We start from the raw sequence: 17,996 nt of genomic DNA, 5'->3' as shown, positions 1-17,996 counted from the left end.
CACCTCGGCACGGCTGAATTTTCGGCGCGGGTCTGTCTATCTGTACTGCACGAGGTCATCGCGAGGTACGTGTACCTGTGAGCCACTGTAATAGTGCGTCTTGCCTGAGAGGTTATATGATGTCCCATCGGGCGGCGCGAACCACCGGTGGCTCACACTTGTTCACCTCGGCACGGCTGAATTTTCGGCGCGGGTCTGTCTATCTGTACTGCACGAGGTCATCGCGAAGTACGTGTAACTGTGAGCCACTGTAATAGTGCGTCTTGCCTGAGAGTGAGTGAGGTGAGTGAGGTGAGTGAGGTGAGTGAGGTGAGTGAGGTGAGTGAGAGTGAGAGTGAGAGAGAGAGTGAGAGTGAGAGTGAGAGTGAGAGTCGCTAAAATAGTCCGCCACTTTAAGAAAATACAAAATTCAAGAAGATAACCCCTCTAAGAACGATCTAGGGACGCATTCCGCGCTGCATCGTCGTCTAGAAGGTCGAACGTCGCTCGCTCCTCATCGCGACAAACGGACCGCGCGCAATTTCGAAAAGCGCGCTTCTGCATTATTCAGCAGCGATGGTAAGTGTGAAACGAACGTAATGTAACGGGTCATTGGGAACAATGGTTAACGCCCTGTCGGCTTACGGGGCTGTTCGCTCCGTTTGCAGCCGAATAGAACGCATAACGGAAGTCGAGGAATTCCTGGAAGTCCGGGAATTCGTGGCGATCGTAAAAGGCAAATGAGTTTCTAAGAAGGGTATTAGTTTAATAGGTAAGACTCAGAACGTGGATTGTCTCTTATAAATCGCCAGCGATTTAACGGTTTCCGAACGATTGCTTCTAATGGCTCAGTCGTCGTCTGCGCCTGCAGGCCTGCGACGCGTCCTAACCTGGGAGCCGTGAATGTGTTGTAAATTAGGAAACGAGCGTCGTCCAATCGTGGAATTTCCCCATAATGGTGACTCGGTACCTTCCTCTGCTCCTACGAAGAATTTGATTGACCAACTGGGACGAAACAAATTCGTGTCACTCTATCGGATCAATGCGAGATATACCCAGAAATAGTATGGCTCAGGAACAGACGCCACCGGACAGAGACTAGCGAAACAAATCTGAATTGCAATAGCGACTGAGATAGACGACGTCTGCCAGCGAGTTTACAGAAAGTTACGAGACAGAGTTTGGGAAGAGCTCGAAGGTATAGACGAGGATAGGAGAGTCTCGGTGGCCTCGAGCGACCAGTTGATTTCCGTTCCCGACCGTAGATCGCTGGGAGCGACACGATTCCGCGTATCAACATACGCGAGACGATTTTGAAAGCGTCGATATCTCGTTTCACATCAGAGCCGTTGACTCGAACTACTCCCGCGAGTCCACCGCGCTTATCTGTGTTTACCAGAGCAAACGGGAGCGGGAGGGAGACGGATAACCTAGTAGGCGTATTATACACTCGGCGCCAATAGTCTTGAGAGTGGTATCGGGTTACACGCGATTGTTAGAATAATTACGTGTCACTCATTCCTGCGTTCGTACGTGTTACGTTATTATTTAGGCCGCGCCCAGTGGTGCAGACGTATTGTCTGCGATCCACGCCAAACGGTTGAGAGGATTCGACGATGGCACGCGAACGTGGGCAAACGTATTTTGACAGCTCGCGATTGTTGCACTATGAATCTTAACGCCTTCGCAGCCAGCACACAGTTCCTAAGTCTGCTCATTAGTCTACGAGGAGTAATACGAGAAAAGGTGCTCTGCGTAAAGTGCACTAGAGACAGAATTGTGCGAACTACCTAAATCCATTGCAATCGCAACTCCGGAGACCCATCGACAGGGACCAATTTCTTGGACGCTGGAATCCTCCAGTTCACGCACGTAATCTGAACCTTCGCGCTTCTCATTAGATGCGATTATTCAACCCAAACATTCTCATTCAATGGATTCCTAGCTACGATTCGCTATGATCAGCCATTCGAATGTTGCACACGATCTTCCGATAGAACCCTTCCAGTGTTCTATATGTTTGTTCATCGAAACGTCGGACTGTTGCTCGAATAGGTGCAGAGAAACTTTCACAGTCCACGTTACATCGTTTTGACAGAGATTTCGAAATCATGTTTGGTTCCGCTTGTTTGTCGCGATACACCTGTAACGTTCGGGAACGTAGAATAGCAGATCCTGTTAGCGTCGAGGCTAATTCGGTCGCGCGAGCGATTCATTCCCTTGTATCTCATCGTGGCGCGTTTACTCGCCTCCGTGTTGAACGTCGAGCCCGATGTACACTTGTTTTGTAAACCGCTTTTCATTAGCGCGCATCGATTGACATTCTGGCGAAGGAACAAAGCGCGGAACATCATACTCGAGGACGCGATGTCCCACATTTATGTGGGATTCAATTCACGGCGTTAATGCAATATCGCAATCCTCGAGGGGAAATTGATTCTTCTGTGCGATGGGTAGCAGGAACGGAGAACAAGTGGAAGGGGTCTCCGAGAACCTCGTATTCGTTGATTTTTCTTAGTTTCCGAGAATCTTTTTCATAAGAGGCACGCAAATGTGCAAGAATTCTAAATGTTTCACTGCCGCTTAATGCTTACCAGAATACTCCTCCAAGGTTGCATGTCTTCTCACAAGCTTGGCATAATTCGCTTTTGCAGAATGCTGTGGCAAAAGGGAGAGTACCTTTCTTTTAACGGGATATGCGTTATATGGCTTCAAGATGCCTTCCTAACAATACAACCGTAGCCTAGCGAGCGCGATGAAAAGGTACTGGTGTTAAACGAGCGAAAGAGAGCAGGAATGCTTTCTTCGACAAACTATGCGTGTGTCTAGCGCAGTGGTGCACAATTCGACTCGTGAAATAATCAAAAACAACTTAAAAAGTTTACACGAGAAATCTGTAATAGAACTCTGGACACTATCGTGCAATTTACTGCAATTTCATTAGGATTACGTGCTAACATTTAAAATAAAATACAAAATATTATTTTATTCAATCCATTCACGAAAAAGCTTGTGCACCACTGGTCTAGTCCACAACCCCTCGCTTCCCTGCAAACATTCCCTTTATCGTGTAACACGAGTTGGATGCAGAATGCTTGCCGTTTATACGTCTAGCAGTTATCGCGAGATACAATTAAAATGGCAGAATTTCTCACATAGCAGCGAAAAAAACGGCACAGAAAATGCACATAGCAAACGCGAAAGTTCATTTTGCCGAAAAACGATGCCTCTCGCGCGCGGAAATTATTACGCGAAAACGAAGTATGAATAACGTCGTAAACTTCAAGTTAAATTTAAGAGATTTCATAGCCGCCTCTCTAGTAACAAGAACGCGATATAACCAGGCATAAACCGCGAACACTGGTTGCTGCCAAAACTTCGCCCATTACTTTTCCCTACCCAAGTTTCTCCTCGACTCGATTATCGCTGGATATCGATCTCGTAAATCTCGCCCAGACGACATCTAAAAACGATCATCGCGAACGACGGTGTGGATGAGGAATTTAATTGAAAAAGAAGAATTATTAGAGGGACTCGTGAAATTTTTTAGTTATTCAAATACAAGGGATGCAAACTGCGTTTCAAATTGCAGCTGCCTATTTGGATATCATTGTTAATCTTCTTTCCTTCTTCACATATACCCACGACCAATTACTCGTCATTTTATTTGCTTTCGCAAATTAAGAATGGTGGAAGACTTTCTCGGGGTATTTATCTATTAAAAAAAAGCATCTCAGGAACGGACGGTTAAAGCAGAATAGCCGCTTAAGGTAAAAGAATGGTATCGGAAACCGTTAAATATCTGCTTGGTAAAAAATCGTGAAGACGGTACACAGCGTCTCGCTGCATTGGACGCTTATAGTTTCCTTCTGACGGTCGTTAATCTCACTCAAGCCATGACAATGACAAATAGAGATCCTCTTTTGGCGACGCCGTGAGCGCGTTTAGAAGAGATCAGGAAACTCGTTACTTCTCCCCGTCGAGCTTTAAGCAGCCGAGCGTTATTTCATCGAGCCTCACGGATATCAGATTTTAACTCAAACAAATTATGTTATGCTCCGCATGTTTGACAGAGTTCAGCGCTCTCAAGACTATCGCGAAGCTTGGTCTCAAGGAATTTAAAAAATAGTGCCCGTAACCACTGCAATCGTAATTTTTGAGAGAAGGAAATAGAGTGCTGGATACATTTAGCGAAACAGCTACCAAAAGTCAATAGCGCGCTGCATTTAATCGTATAACGGCGAAATCGATTTTTCCGAACTCTTTCTTACTTTTTCGCTTCTCTTTTTCCTCAGGTTCTATTTCTCGACCAGTTTTATTAGCCCTCTGTCCATCTTTATGTGGCCGCTAGCGTCCCTAAGCGCGATTGTTCGGTTCGTTGTTCATTGCACCCTTGGCTGGTTCCAGCGTTGAAATCGTTCCTTTTTCCGATTCCACGGGATTCGAACCGCGTCCATAGAATCTGGTTTCTATACGAAGGCATTAACGCGGCGCTAAAAAGTGCAAAGGAAAGAGAGAGGAATGCGAGCATCGATTTTCCCCGTGTAAAGCGACGAGACAATGAGGGAGAAATAAATACCGCTCGCAGACGCGCGCGGCGAACTCGATCGATTCGAGCGAGAAACCAATAAAATGCATTCTCGTTTCTTTAACCAGAGGCTAAAACAATTTATTCCAATGTAAAACAGAAATACTGCTCCGCTTTCGCGATTCGTTGTCAGTAGAGAGTTAAAGCAACCGTAAATCGAGTTCTCTGAAGACGCGACGCGTTTTGAAAGAGGAACGCAAATCTCGTGCTTTCAGACGCGTGTACCGGTAATTGACTTGAGCGAAAATTCTGGAGTTTCTTCGTTCGTTGAAGTTTAAAATACCCGGTGCGAATCCTGTCTGAGAAGTGCGTGGGGATAGCCTAACCACTTCTCGGAGCTCTTCGTCTCGTATCGCCGCCCTTAGACTCATCGTAATCAGATGATCGTTTTGATCCAATTGCGAACAAGACGAACGCAGTTTATTTCACAAAAGTTTTATATCATATTTTCTGCTTCTGAAGAGGGATGGAAACAAATGGCTACTCTCTGTACAGGTTACAGGAAAAGGAAGTCCTCGGAGCGAACCAAATTCCGACTTCCTGAAATGGTAAAGTTAGTTTCCTCGAAATCAAGCTCGCGGCGAGCACAGAAACTCCTTTATGAAAAGCTTCTCGAGCGAACGCGAAAACTTTCGTTTCACCGAGAGAGAGAAATTTCATTTACAATTAACAATTACAAATTTAAATTGCATCTTTTCACGTTTACGAAACACATACTTCCCGTAGCAATTGAAGTTACTTCGCCAGTGTTCCGCGCAAAACAAATTAGCAATCTGTTCCAAAGCGAAGAGCGATGGGAGGAAGTTAACCAGCGTTTTCGCGACGGGGACACGTTGCGAAGAAAAACTGGTAACGGATTAAGAAATCCATTTGAAAAGGGAGTTTATTAAATTTTTCCTGCGCTCATGACGAGAAAACTTCCTTTACACTCGTCGCAAACGTGTCCCGTGGACGTTCTGAAAAAGTCCCTAGTCACTGATGGGCGTCATTTTATTTGCGTGATAGATAACGAGTAACGCAAACCCGTACGCGATGTAAATATATATTACGTAAACATCTTTCTGTTCCAACGGATAGCAAAAATGGCCATCGTTTAACATCGTCCTTCGTGCTCTAGTTTTATTTCAGGACCGCTTTCGGAGACCGCTCCCAGCTAGCGGTCCGTGAAACAAGATCCAGAAAATTTCGCTGGGAACACGTTGTCTCTCTGTCGGAAGTTCTTGAACCGGATCGAAGTGCCTTTTTATCGTCAGCTCGTTACAATCCGAACGACTTGTTGGTACAAGCACCGGTGCAGCTGAAACACTATTCTTCGTTACGCGAGTACGTCGCTTCTATTCGGTGTCTCGATCTTCCTCGGTGCAGTTTCCGATCGGAACGGATTGATTCGCTTGAAACGCGCGTGATTCTCGTTCGACGAGGAAACAGAGCGCAACAATTTGCATCCGCGTCTGTTTTCTCGAGGCAGCTCGCAATTTCTTTCCAATAATGTTTGCGAGCGCGATCCACGCCATGAAAAGTATAGCTCCGACGATGAAAAGGATATTTTTCAGTTCGTACCATATTCGAGGATAATTCGAGACGCGGTAAATCTGAAAATTCGAGTAATAGGCGATATTGTGTAGTAATAGGACGAGTTCCCGGTCGTCCATCCAGAATTTTCTCATGTGGGTAGAGAGAACAGATCGTTGCGACCTCAAAATGCGAATCCACGGCTATCAGTCGCAGACCGTGTATCGTTGCAACACGTGTGGCAAGCTGCAACGGTGATGCACGGTTCGCCGTTGACTCGCTGGAAAACAATGAAACGCGGTTGGCTACATCGAAACGTTTCGTCGCGCATAATGCCGGAACGTTAAACCTTGTTACGGCTGCGAGTGATACTGACCTCGCTTCTGCTTCCCTACTCGCGACTGCTGCTCCTATTTCGCGGAGAACTGGAACGGACGAGTATCATTTCGTTGCTGATGTAAATTCTTGCGCTCGCTCGCTCGTTTTTGCGCGAACGGAAAGCAAGCGGTCCGGAAACGGCGCGTAGCCGACGCCTGGCAGCGAGGTCTCTTCAAAGCGACCAACCTGAGGCTAGGAAAGCACTTCTCATGCGCGTGGTACTTGCCGCTCGTCGTGAACGTTGGATTCAATGGAAGAACCCCCGGGAAAGCGTGCGATTCGAATACGTTTGCAACTTTGCGACGAGTTCTAATTGCGCGCTCAACTTTTTGCCAGACCCTCGATTGCAACTTTTTGGTCCGACGAGGTCCCGAGAGCGAAGGTTAAAATGCAGCGAAATACGGTGGTTGATAAGGTTGACGGAAACTTGGTTGCGATACGGAACTTAAGTAGTTTGTTCGGTCGCTGTAATATTTCACTGTTACGTCAATGTTACGTCATTCGTTGTTTGATTTCGTCACTCTTATGCTTCTCTTCGGTGACCTTTGTCGCGCCGTGAAACTTTTAATATGAACCACATGCCAAACAACGATAACTCGATGGACGTGGTCCATCATTCACCCCGTGAATGTCCACGGTAATCTTCATTCGTGCTTGTAGAATCGAAGATCGAAACGTACATTCAACGTTGCAACACGTTAAATTCGATTGCGGGTAGCGGCCGATTATCCGGGAAGCCCGGTAATTCGCTGTTAATTGGATTTGACAGCGGAGTGGGGGTTACAGCAAATCGAATTAGTTATACGATTCCCGGTTATTTACCTGTGCGCCGGACAATTCCCCGTCGGAGACGTCAAAAGTGGTTTGAACTTTAGCTCGTGTCTCAACGCGCGATAGGTGTACGCAACAATTGAAATCCCACGTTTCATGGGTCGCTTGGAGCGTGAAGCAGAACGTCGAATGGTATCGCGTGGCTGCATTCTTTCGCGGTAAACGCGTGTCCCGCCTAACCGCCTAAGTGTCGAACAATGGTAGGCTAAATTCGATCGTCCGCTGGTAAGTTTCCCAAAAAATTGCGTGTACCTCGTAACAGAACAGAAACGATAACATCGCCATCGCGGTTTCTGCTGAACGGAGGGAACACATCCGCGTGAAAACATCGTTCTCAGGAATGTCTCGGTTACAGAATAAAAGACCTTCGCGGACAGAATGGTCGGAAACGCTCTTGGGACCCTTCCCAGGAAGGCTTGCGATTAATGTAAAGAAAGACAACGACTGTTGCGCAAACCCGAAAGATTCATCTTTGTTCGCGACGGAGACTAATGGCGCGGGCGTCTTGTCGCGATCAAGGGAAACCAGCGAGGATCATTGGAAATGTTCGAAAAATGAAACGGAATACTCGGTACTGGCAGTATGCACCACATTATCGCCAGTGTAATTTAGTTATCGAAGTTTACGCAACCGAAGCATCTCTCTGTTATAGCAATCACCGAAGTGCTAAGAAACCCCCGCAAGGAATCGAACAACGCAATTAAAGGAAAACAGATAACGAGCGAAGGAAGCTCATCTCAGCAGGGCTCTCTCGATTTCCGAGAGAGTCGCTGGTGTATTACCACAATTTATACGTCATCCCGAGAGACTCTGAATGATCCTCGTATTGCGTGGCTCGGGATCCTCGTTCGCGTGGAAAACTGAAAGGAACGCTGGGAAACGTAAACGCAGCGTGGATCAACAGTTTAATCCCCGACTGGTACTCGGATCAAAATGGACCCCCGCTGGTTCTGTCGAAGCGTCGCGGCGTTATTGGTAGCATTTTACGTTAATCCTACCATTCACGAAATCGTAACGGGTTAATCTTGCGTCGACTTAAATATTTTTATCCCTACGTATTTTACCCGTCTACGCTGGGAAGGCTTTTGGATTCGCCCCTTCTTTCTTCACGAAACAATCTAGATTCCAGCAGGACTCTTTTTTACGGTTAAACAATTTTAACGGGTTAGAGGTTCGTCTGTTTCAGAGCGCGAAACAAAAATACCAAGGAATCGTTACGCTTGTTAGACATAACTCGATTTACGCGCGAGCACAGGCGTCGGAGGTGCAATTAAACATTGTTCTTTTTCCGTGGGAGGAAAATCGTCGATGGTGGTCTCCTGGCGGAAATTTTTTCACGATTTTCGTAAAAACGTTCAACGTTACAAGTGAAATAGCTGGAGGTATGGAAGAGGGGAGATATGGCCCCTTCCATTCCTCGACTTCTCGTACTAATTTGACTAACAACAACAGCGAGGACAGTCGGGTGGGCAAGAAGGAAAGGAAAATCGGAGAAGACGGTGAGCAGCCTCGGTATAGGTCAGTTACACAATAAGATAGCGACCTGGTTAAAATTACTCGCGAACTATTTAAAAAGTAAACCGAATACACCCCGAGGCCGTTGTCCGAACCGTGTACCGTCAACTTCCGTTCGTTCTTCGTCAACAAAGTTCCTATTCCTGGATATAATTGTTATTATTAGAAGATTACTCTTCTTTCGGTCATAATTAATTTTGTTATTATCTTTTTTTAATGCTGGATGCGGTATCCTGTCGGTATGATGTACTATTCTGCAATGAATATTTTACAATACATATGCCATTTGATAATCCAGTTCACTTTCGTTTATTTCTAACCAAACTAATAATTTTCAGTTAGTTCATTCGGTATGTGAAAGCTTGAAAAATCAATTTTAATTGAAACACAATTTATTAGAGTGGTCAGCGCGGTTCGGAACCGCGGCGCTTGCAACGCAATTATTTATATTAGCGAATCCAGTTATTTTTCAAATCAATATTTCTCTGTGCACGACGACCACGTAATTTCGCTAACGTTGGAAATATTAACGAGTATGCGCAAACATTCATCGCGTTTGATTTTTTCGCGACGAACCATATAAATGGGAACTCTGTGTAGCAGCTGTATTATTTGGGTCAATGTACAAGGTGTATTGATAAAAGATATTTGGTATATTTCTATTATAAAAATTGAATGGTTTCAAGACAGCATAATATGTTTCTTTCCAGCTTATATTAGTAAGAAAGATCGAGTAACAAAGATTCGTGTTCTCTTTCGTAAATAAGAGCCTCAAGGTTGTTGGGTTGACCTTTCATAGCTTTTATCAAGTAACGAAAGTAGTTGTGAATTGTATTCTACTTGATTCATTGCAATAACCAATTATGTTAGAAGCATAATTGATTAAACAATGAAGGAAATGCGTTTCATGGGGTGACAAATGGTATCGCCATCTCGCGGTGAATGTTGAATTAAATTTTAGATTTATTGTATATCTATATCTATCTATCTATATATACATGTACATATATATATATATTAATATACATATACAACATCCTTTTAGCTTTTTCAACAACCTGGTTTTAAACAACTAGAGTGGCGCCCACACAAGAGGCCCAAGTTTGTCGAGAAATAGTTTCAAATCCAAACTGCTAGATGGCGCCACCAATTTCGTAGTGGCGCCATCTCTCCACAATTGTCTCAAGCTTGTCGAGAAATAGTTCGCCATCGGCGCCATCTCTTCGTAAGAGACTCAAACTTGTCGAAAAATAGTTATAATTCTAACCCACTAGATGGGGTCTCTAATCAGTGTAGATTATCAATATCACATTTTCTATTTTATTTGGTATATTACTCGATATAGGCTTCTAGCATTACTTGTTTATTACTTTTCAACTATAGGAGTGGTTAAATTTGGTTGGGGAAACGTTTTTTGTTACTTTTACCAATCAGGCTTCTATGTGGCGCTATCTAGCGGTTCGGAATTAGAATTATTTCTCGACAAGCTTGAGCCACTTGTGGAGAGATGGCGTCACCAAGGAATTAAACATGGCCACCTAGCGGTTTAAAATAGGAACTATTTGATATCATTCTGTTGAATATGGTTCCCCGAGAATACTCTGCTTATTGTGTTTGCGAACCAACTATCGCAAATGTCATGTTAAAGTCAACAATACTCCAACGATGAATTGTTATGATCGGTAAATACAAAAGCCCGTGGGATGCTTGTTTTCCAAAAATGATACCTGGATAAAAAGAAAGTGTAATGTTCATGTAATGACAACTTTCGTTACTGACAGTAAATAGAAGTGAAATTAATTAATTACAATCGATACAAAATGGATAAATTAACGATTATTTCGGGAACCTTGTTTCTCGCGGCTGATGTATTCGCGATTGTCAGTCTTGCCATGCCTGATTGGATTATTACTGATGTCGGTGGTGAGCGATTTATAAATTATATACCGTAATTATTGATAAACAGAAACAAATTACAGTTGATTGATATCTAGATCAATGCTAGAAAGTACCGATCTAGATTATTCAAAATTCATACTTATAGAAATACGAAATTAATCAAAAGTAAAAAATTAGTGTTCGAATTGGATACTGAAACAATCTATGAAAAACTATCCCATTAAGATTAAAACATACGGTCACTTTATTTTAATTATACAATGTAGTAATTATACAAACTGTAGATTACAAGAAATGTTTACAAAGTTTCAATTATTAAATGTATATAACATGTTTTTTATTCTCAACTTTTGTAGGAGATACAAGATTAGGACTAATGTGGTCATGTATGACACTGTACAATAGACCTCAGGTTTGCTATAGTCCAGATTTACAGCCAGAATGGATGATGGCTCTTGGCTGTATTTTTGTTGGTTGCATTTTCATAACAGCAACCATAATATTGCTAGCTAGTTCCCACTGGGATCGTAATGTTATTCCTTATGCTAGATGGGTAGGATTTACAGCTAGTAAGTGTAGTCAATAAAACCAATCGTTTTATAAAGATTGAAATTATCTAGCATTTACAAAAGTTGAAATCCCGTTTCAGTGGTCCTGTTTTGCCTAGCTGCAGTTATATTCCCAATGGGTTTCCATATTGACGAAATTGGTGGACAACCGTATCAGTTACCTAATTCTCATCAAGTTGGGATTTCTTATATTCTGTTTGTTTTAGCATTATGGATTACAGTAATTTCAGAGTTATTTGCAGGCAAAGTTTGTTTGCCACATTTCTAGCATTTCTCGTTTTCTAATTGTTTACTTTATACATGTATAGCATTGATAGCAACTATGATTATCTTTGCTTAATATGTATACTGATTACTTGAGTTATACCTGATTTGTGACAAAATCTCTTACAAAGTTCATTTGTAATTAGTGCATACAGTGTAATTTTGTAAATTGTAAATACATTGTTGATGGAAGTATTGCCAGGGCCTTTGTTTATGTACGATTTATTTATTAAAATATATTATTTAATTGGAAATTTGCATAAACATTAAGTATTCTTATAATATGGTAAAAAGGAGTTATAATATTAATGATAATAATAATAATAATAGTGTAAAAAGTTCAGTCTAAATATTTGACAATAACTTATGATAAATGATAATCAAATTTTCCATAACATATGTACATACTTTTATTAGTTTCTATAAACTGTAGATATATATTTACATTTCCATAGGAAGTAAATGAAAACTATCATTTTGTATTTTATCGCATAAATTACAACTGTAAAATTTACTTAGAATATTTCTTATCTACATTATCCGCTGAATAACATGTAAATAATGTATGTAAGATGTTTTGCAATGGGATTCTACATAACTTTGCTGCTTTACTAAATTACTATACTTACATATAAATATTATATTATTTAAATTATAAGCAATTAAATGAAATTATGACCAAAAGCAGGACAAGAAACAGTAAAGTTACAAAATTATACTTGCATTAACCCAATGCAAAACAAAACAGTAACATTTTATTCATATAAAATAAATTCAATAAACATTAATTCTTGTAATTTTTAACACACTTTTTGTTAATAAGTATCCTAAAATAATTTAGGCAGTTTTACAACAAAAAAGCAATAAAATCAAGTACCTGTTACTTAATGTGTTTCAATTCATTAAATTATTTTGTTAATTAAATTTATCACAAATAATAGCAAATTACCTTCATATGTATAAAAGAAGAATATATGAATGTTTTTTTGTTTTTCTTTTTCTTTTTTATCAAAAATTTGGTACTTAAAGATGCAAATCTGACATAGATGACGTAGTTTTGTACATAAATTTTGTGTCGTTTATACAATTTCCCTCACTAGCGATTTTACTATTCCATCTTACCAATTATTTCTTAACCTCGAAAACTGTTTTCGACTCCTTTTCGAGCTTTCGTTCCACTTATATGTACGTATAAATTCAGAAAATGATGCCAGCAAGAAAGTAATACTAGAAACAATAAAATACAGTATTGGATGGCATTTCCTTTTCCATAATCAGAAAGAAGACATTAAGTTAGCACATAATATAACAAAGAAATTATTGGCAAGTTGGAATGTGTATTTATAAGTGTGCAGGAAGGTTATATACAAAAATAACTTAAGGCATAAGATGTTCTTTTTCAAATATATAAAATTTGCATTTCATAGAAATTTTGTTGTTAAAGTAGAAAAACTTTTTTCTCTATTTTCGTTTCCTTTTTTACAAAGTTACCATGTATGTTTTCTCTCACACATTGTATATCCTCAATCAGATAAGAAAGATATGTACAAGAGAGTCTCGACTTTTAATATTTTCATAAAATGTAATGTGTAAGCGTTTAATTATGTAACTTCAATAGAACTATGAGTGCCAAAATCAAAACTCTTATTTAACTTCAACTTTAACTATCTTTTTATTTCGTGTACCAAGAAAACTATGCATAGAACTTGTAACAACAATCTTAGTACAAATATTCGATGGAAGTACAGTATGCTAAAAGGAAATAGCTTTCTATTTTCTCACGATATTGGGTAATAAACATTCTCTGTACTTAGATATAAATATCAACAAGAACCACAAAACTGTAAAAGCCATTCTTTTAAACTGCCTCAATAGACTTAAAATATAGTTTCACCTACGTGTTAGTGCTCTCCTTCCTAACGTGTTTTACCACTATTTGACTGATTATTTCCGATAGTGTCGCATCTTCTATAGTATAATAAATATGGAACTCTGGGAGGAGTTGGCTTTAATACATTACTTTCCGAAACACCTTTCAATGAACTATCATCATACCTGACCCAGCCACCGTATCCCACGTGAAAAGCATCGGTAACATAATGACCCTTCGTTGCTTCTTTCCCATCGTGATAAGTGACCGCAAATAGTTTGTAGTGTTTTTGTTTTGGATTTAATTTTTTTGCGGCATTTGGTGACAGGAATTCTGTAAGTAAATTGGTATACATTAGATACATTTTAATTAACGTAAAACAAAACAACCATAAATTTCAGACTTACTACTATCTAATTTTAAGTCGACTGGAAACTCCACACTTTTCACGATTTTTGAGCAACCATCAAGTTTGTAATCAAACCACTTTAAGTGTAATATAAGAATGACAGGTAATTCCTCCAGAGTAACTTGCTTCCAAGCCTCGATCTGTTGTTTTGTTTTACTACATGTCATTCCTTCTAATTGATCTTTTCCAACAAGAATCTCGAGCGCGCCCTTCACAGATTCTGCTTTCTAAAAAAAGAATAGCTTATTAATATATACATATAATTGTACGATGCTTTTACAAAGAGCTTTTTTAAATATAAATACTTCAATATCAAGTTGTAAAGTGAAAAAAGGTTGAACGTTATCGGTTGGTTGTTCTCCTGCTCGCGATACCCTAGATCTCAGTTGTCCACGGAATATATCGGACAATGGAGTCCTCCCGAATTCGGTACACCGTGTAATCGATCCTTTGTTCTTTGGGCCCATAACCTATAGGATTCTAATATTAATGTCTGTTTCTTGCAGTTAATTGTTCCATTACAACAGCACGTTCATGCTTTACCTTCCATTCTTCTTCTCCGTTGTTATAGTTCACATTAGTTTCAACATTAGTCGTTACGTTTTGATCGTTATTTACTAATTTAATAAGCTGAAATAGATAGTTAACGATTACTCAAATTGTACTATTCCGATGCAAATTATAATAAATAGTACGTTCATACTTCAAGCATTTCGTCGTTGATACCGTTCAGAAGGCACGAAAGGAATTCCTCTGCATCTTCTTGACGTCCTTCCACAGAAAATACACCCGCAGCTGACGTATTTTTCAACATTGTATATACATAAGAAGGTTCAAAGGCCACTCCACTTTGTATATCTACTACAGTATCTTCTCCTCGTTTATTTGCTCTGTCTTTTCTAGCCAATCGTGCACCATCTGATAACGGTGTGAATTCGTGTACAAACTTAATCCTGTGTAAAAAAAGAAGTTCAACATTTGTTACGAATATTAATACGTTTGTTATCTCTTCCCTACTCACATATTATCGATGAGTGGAGTGGAAGACATTTTACTGGGATTTTTAGAATGTGGTAGAGCCATCAGAAGATTATAAAAAGGTGGACAAGCAAGTAAGGCTTGTAATATACTATTAATGTAACAATAATTGCTACGATTTGTTAATCCCCGCGGTAACAAACTTACAGTTTGTTTATCCATTTGGTAGTTTAATAAAAATTCTAAAACAATATATTTAAATGATTATTTAAACGCAATATGATATTGTTCGCTTTATTAGAATAAAACGTACCACCCATTCGAAAGGCGATAGGATCATTATAACGATTTTGTAATGATTCCGTTTGTAAATTTTTACTTTCATTTACATTTTGTGAGCTGGATGAGACATTATCATTTGTAAAAACTACCGTGTCGGTACGATGATCTTTTTCTAACTGTGACTGTGCTTTTGGAGCCACAGTACTTTCTATAACTGGACTAACAGGTAAAGGATTAATGCGTGCCATAGGTTTATAATTCGGTGGAGCCGATTGCGTTTCCGGACTTCCTTTTTTCAAAATACTAGCCCAAGATATGCTAGATGAACTCAAAGATGATGTAGCAGGTGAGGGTATCGGAGTATTCGTAGTAACGGAAGAAGTATTTGGCGTTTTAATAATAATTTCATCCTGTACGCTCTTTGTAGGAGTATCTTCCTTTTGTGCTTCATTCTCACCTTTAGAAACTGGTTTCGATAACGTTTTAACAACAGTAGTCTTAATGCTGGAAACTGTTTCATTTTTGTATTCTTTATCGGTTTCTCCGTTTTGTTTTACTTCGATACTACTGTTAATATTTACGCATGGCACATCATTTTTTTCGGCTCCGTTACAATTCTCATTTACAGTCGACACAATATTGTGCTCTATTTTCACATTTACAGGAGGTACTTTTCCATTAGTATTTGTATTCTTTCTATTGGCAGTGTGTTCATCCGCATTCTCGGTACACTGTTCTACTTTACTGTTATTTACTGTTATTACTGTAGTGACTATGTTGGTCTGCGAAGAGTTATCTTCTTCATTTATTTGGTGAAAAGGTTGTTTGACGGGTGTATAGACATTTTGCACGCGTTTGTCGTGTGACTTTGCGGTTTGTACTTTTGTACACTCTTGATTAGGTTGTGAAATTACCGGTGCTGTTTGTCGAACACACCTCATATTACCAGAAGGATGATGGTATGGAGGATATCCGTATGTAGGCTGTGCATGCGGATGCGCATTCGTATGCGTATGAAGATTTGGTTGATATATCGCTAATGGAGGGTAGTGAACATGGCCAGAGAATTGCTGTTGCTGTGCCTGATCTGGATACATAACAACAAAAGATAACTGTGGATGAAATTGTCCTTGTTCTCCTATGTATCCTGGTTGTATGTCATTTGCAGGATTCATTCCGCGATTGAAGTTGTCTCTCCTTATTCCTCGTCCTCGATTATTCCTTCTGTTATTCTCTCTATTACAGTTGACATCATGAATTTCACCTCCAAGATTGTACCCTGGATGAGTGTAAGTCATTGCAGGCATAAATGGTTGTATATGGGCATCTGTTGGAACAGGGTACATAGGTGGTCCTTGCCAGTCGCTGCACATTATTTGCTGTGTGTACGAAGATGGAGGTGGCATTGCTAGATAAAGAATGATAGAGAAAAGACATTGTAAGGTATATATAATTTTCAATGAACATTTGAACATGGATATAATTTTTGTAGGCTTTCTAATTACCATTGTGATACCATTGGTTTTGTAGTTGAGGAATTTCTGCTACAGCAACATCAATATCATTATTAGTTTCAATTGTATCCCACGGTAATTTTAAGGCATCGGTAGTAACATTAGATTTCAAAATTCCTATTAAATGATTCTTATCATTATCATTTAAATCATGTAGATCCAGAAATTGAAAATCAAGCTGAAACAAAATAGCATAACAATTATAAAATTTCATGTTTGCCAAAGAATAATGAAAGTACTCCAAAACAAGGGTAAGAAAGCATTCTACGTGATAAAAAAGTAAATGTACGAATTACCTCTATAAAATTGATTTGAATTACGAAAATCAATTATGCACAAAAGATATATACATAATGTTCACAAAGAGTTTTGGGTCAATCAATAAATAGTCAGCAGTGTTACCTCATGACCATGTTTTCTTTGAAACTAAGTATACATTGGTATAATTTCAAAAGATTTACAAAGATTTAGGACAAAAGTATGTATGCGAAATTAAAATAAGATCGAATATTAATATGAATTAATACGAATTAATAATAACTTATACAATAGCTTGTAATGTTACCTAAAGGTAAACGTATATTTTTTCATGGTTATGAAATATGTTATATTGTTTAAATTTGAATGCGTCATTTCAACGGTTACAGTCTGTTCTATAATCAACGATACTTTCAATTATATCATGTAACCAGAAATCTAACCTAAAATCTCGTGGCGCATCGGAGAATCATTGAAAGGTTATAACTTTAAATGCCCTGGTCGTTGAGTATTTATATAAGTATATCATACCTCATTTTGAACATCCATGGTTAAATCCATACGCGGTATAAAACATTAAAAACAATAGCAGCAAAGAGACATGAGGCTCCGGTGATTTGTGTCGGCAGTAAAAAGGGACGATGTCGGAGTTATCACTAATTTTGTTTTTTATTCTCCGTGAAAACGTTATAAAAGATTCCTTCGATTATAAAAAATACAATACACAGATTACGTTTCGTGCAACAATAAAATGGGAATAGGGGAGTACGGTCTATTAACAAATTACACAATATGAACGATCATAATTCGGCAGTTCTGTAGTTAAAATGGGCCAAGCACGTTGCTGCACGTTGCTTCACTGCTGTTCGGCTGCTCCTTCCCTTCGCAAAATTGGCGTCGCCACTATCATTATTAACAAGTTAGCGCTTTATGTATTGAAATTGAAAGCTGATTTTCCCGCTCTCCTGATTTCTGTTTTATATTGGACGAGGAATGATAATACGTAGTCACAATCAATGAAAACGCATATTAATTTATAGATCGTAGAAGGGGTCGCAGTTTGAATTTGTTAACTTTCACATGGGAACAGGGGTCTTTCTTCTGCAATGGTTTTTAAATTTAACATTGTAATTCGCAAGTAGTTGCCCAC

At 39.5% G+C, this 17,996-nt stretch overlaps 2 protein-coding genes and 1 long non-coding RNA gene across 3 annotated transcripts; 2 read left to right on the top strand and 1 right to left on the bottom strand.

Annotated features, from left to right (window-relative positions):
- The first annotated feature begins 7,315 nt into the window (after positions 1-7,315).
- Positions 7,316-9,882, top strand: LOC128876432 (uncharacterized). The gene is made up of 3 exons (XR_008457031.1): positions 7,316-7,513; positions 7,644-7,859; positions 7,941-9,882. It is a non-coding gene; the product is annotated as an uncharacterized LOC128876432 (long non-coding RNA).
- A 479-nt stretch (positions 9,883-10,361) lies between these two features.
- Positions 10,362-11,730, top strand: LOC128876721 (uncharacterized protein C16orf52 homolog A). The gene is made up of 3 exons (XM_054123294.1): positions 10,362-10,726; positions 11,059-11,271; positions 11,352-11,730. Exons 1-3 carry the CDS (start codon positions 10,624-10,626, stop codon positions 11,537-11,539), a joined length of 504 nt encoding a protein of 167 aa, XP_053979269.1. The 5' UTR covers positions 10,362-10,623; the 3' UTR covers positions 11,540-11,730.
- Positions 11,731-11,741: 11 nt separating this feature from the next.
- On the bottom strand, positions 11,742-17,845 carry LOC128876720 (ubiquitin carboxyl-terminal hydrolase 10). Its single transcript, XM_054123293.1, has 9 exons — positions 17,378-17,845; positions 16,580-16,766; positions 15,106-16,482; positions 14,836-15,034; positions 14,518-14,767; positions 14,358-14,444; positions 14,120-14,284; positions 13,813-14,041; positions 11,742-13,738 (listed from the first exon to the last, which is right to left on the bottom strand). Exons 1-9 carry the CDS (start codon positions 17,405-17,407, stop codon positions 13,452-13,454), a joined length of 2,811 nt encoding a protein of 936 aa, XP_053979268.1. The 5' UTR covers positions 17,408-17,845; the 3' UTR covers positions 11,742-13,451.
- Positions 17,846-17,996: the final 151 nt, after the last annotated feature.

Source organism: Hylaeus volcanicus, chromosome 5 (assembly GCF_026283585.1).
Source record: "Hylaeus volcanicus isolate JK05 chromosome 5, UHH_iyHylVolc1.0_haploid, whole genome shotgun sequence".
Classification (NCBI taxonomy): Eukaryota; Metazoa; Arthropoda; class Insecta; order Hymenoptera; family Colletidae; genus Hylaeus; species Hylaeus volcanicus.
The sequence above is the reverse complement of the archived record's forward strand: the minus strand, read 5'-3'. Positions and strand labels throughout refer to the sequence as shown.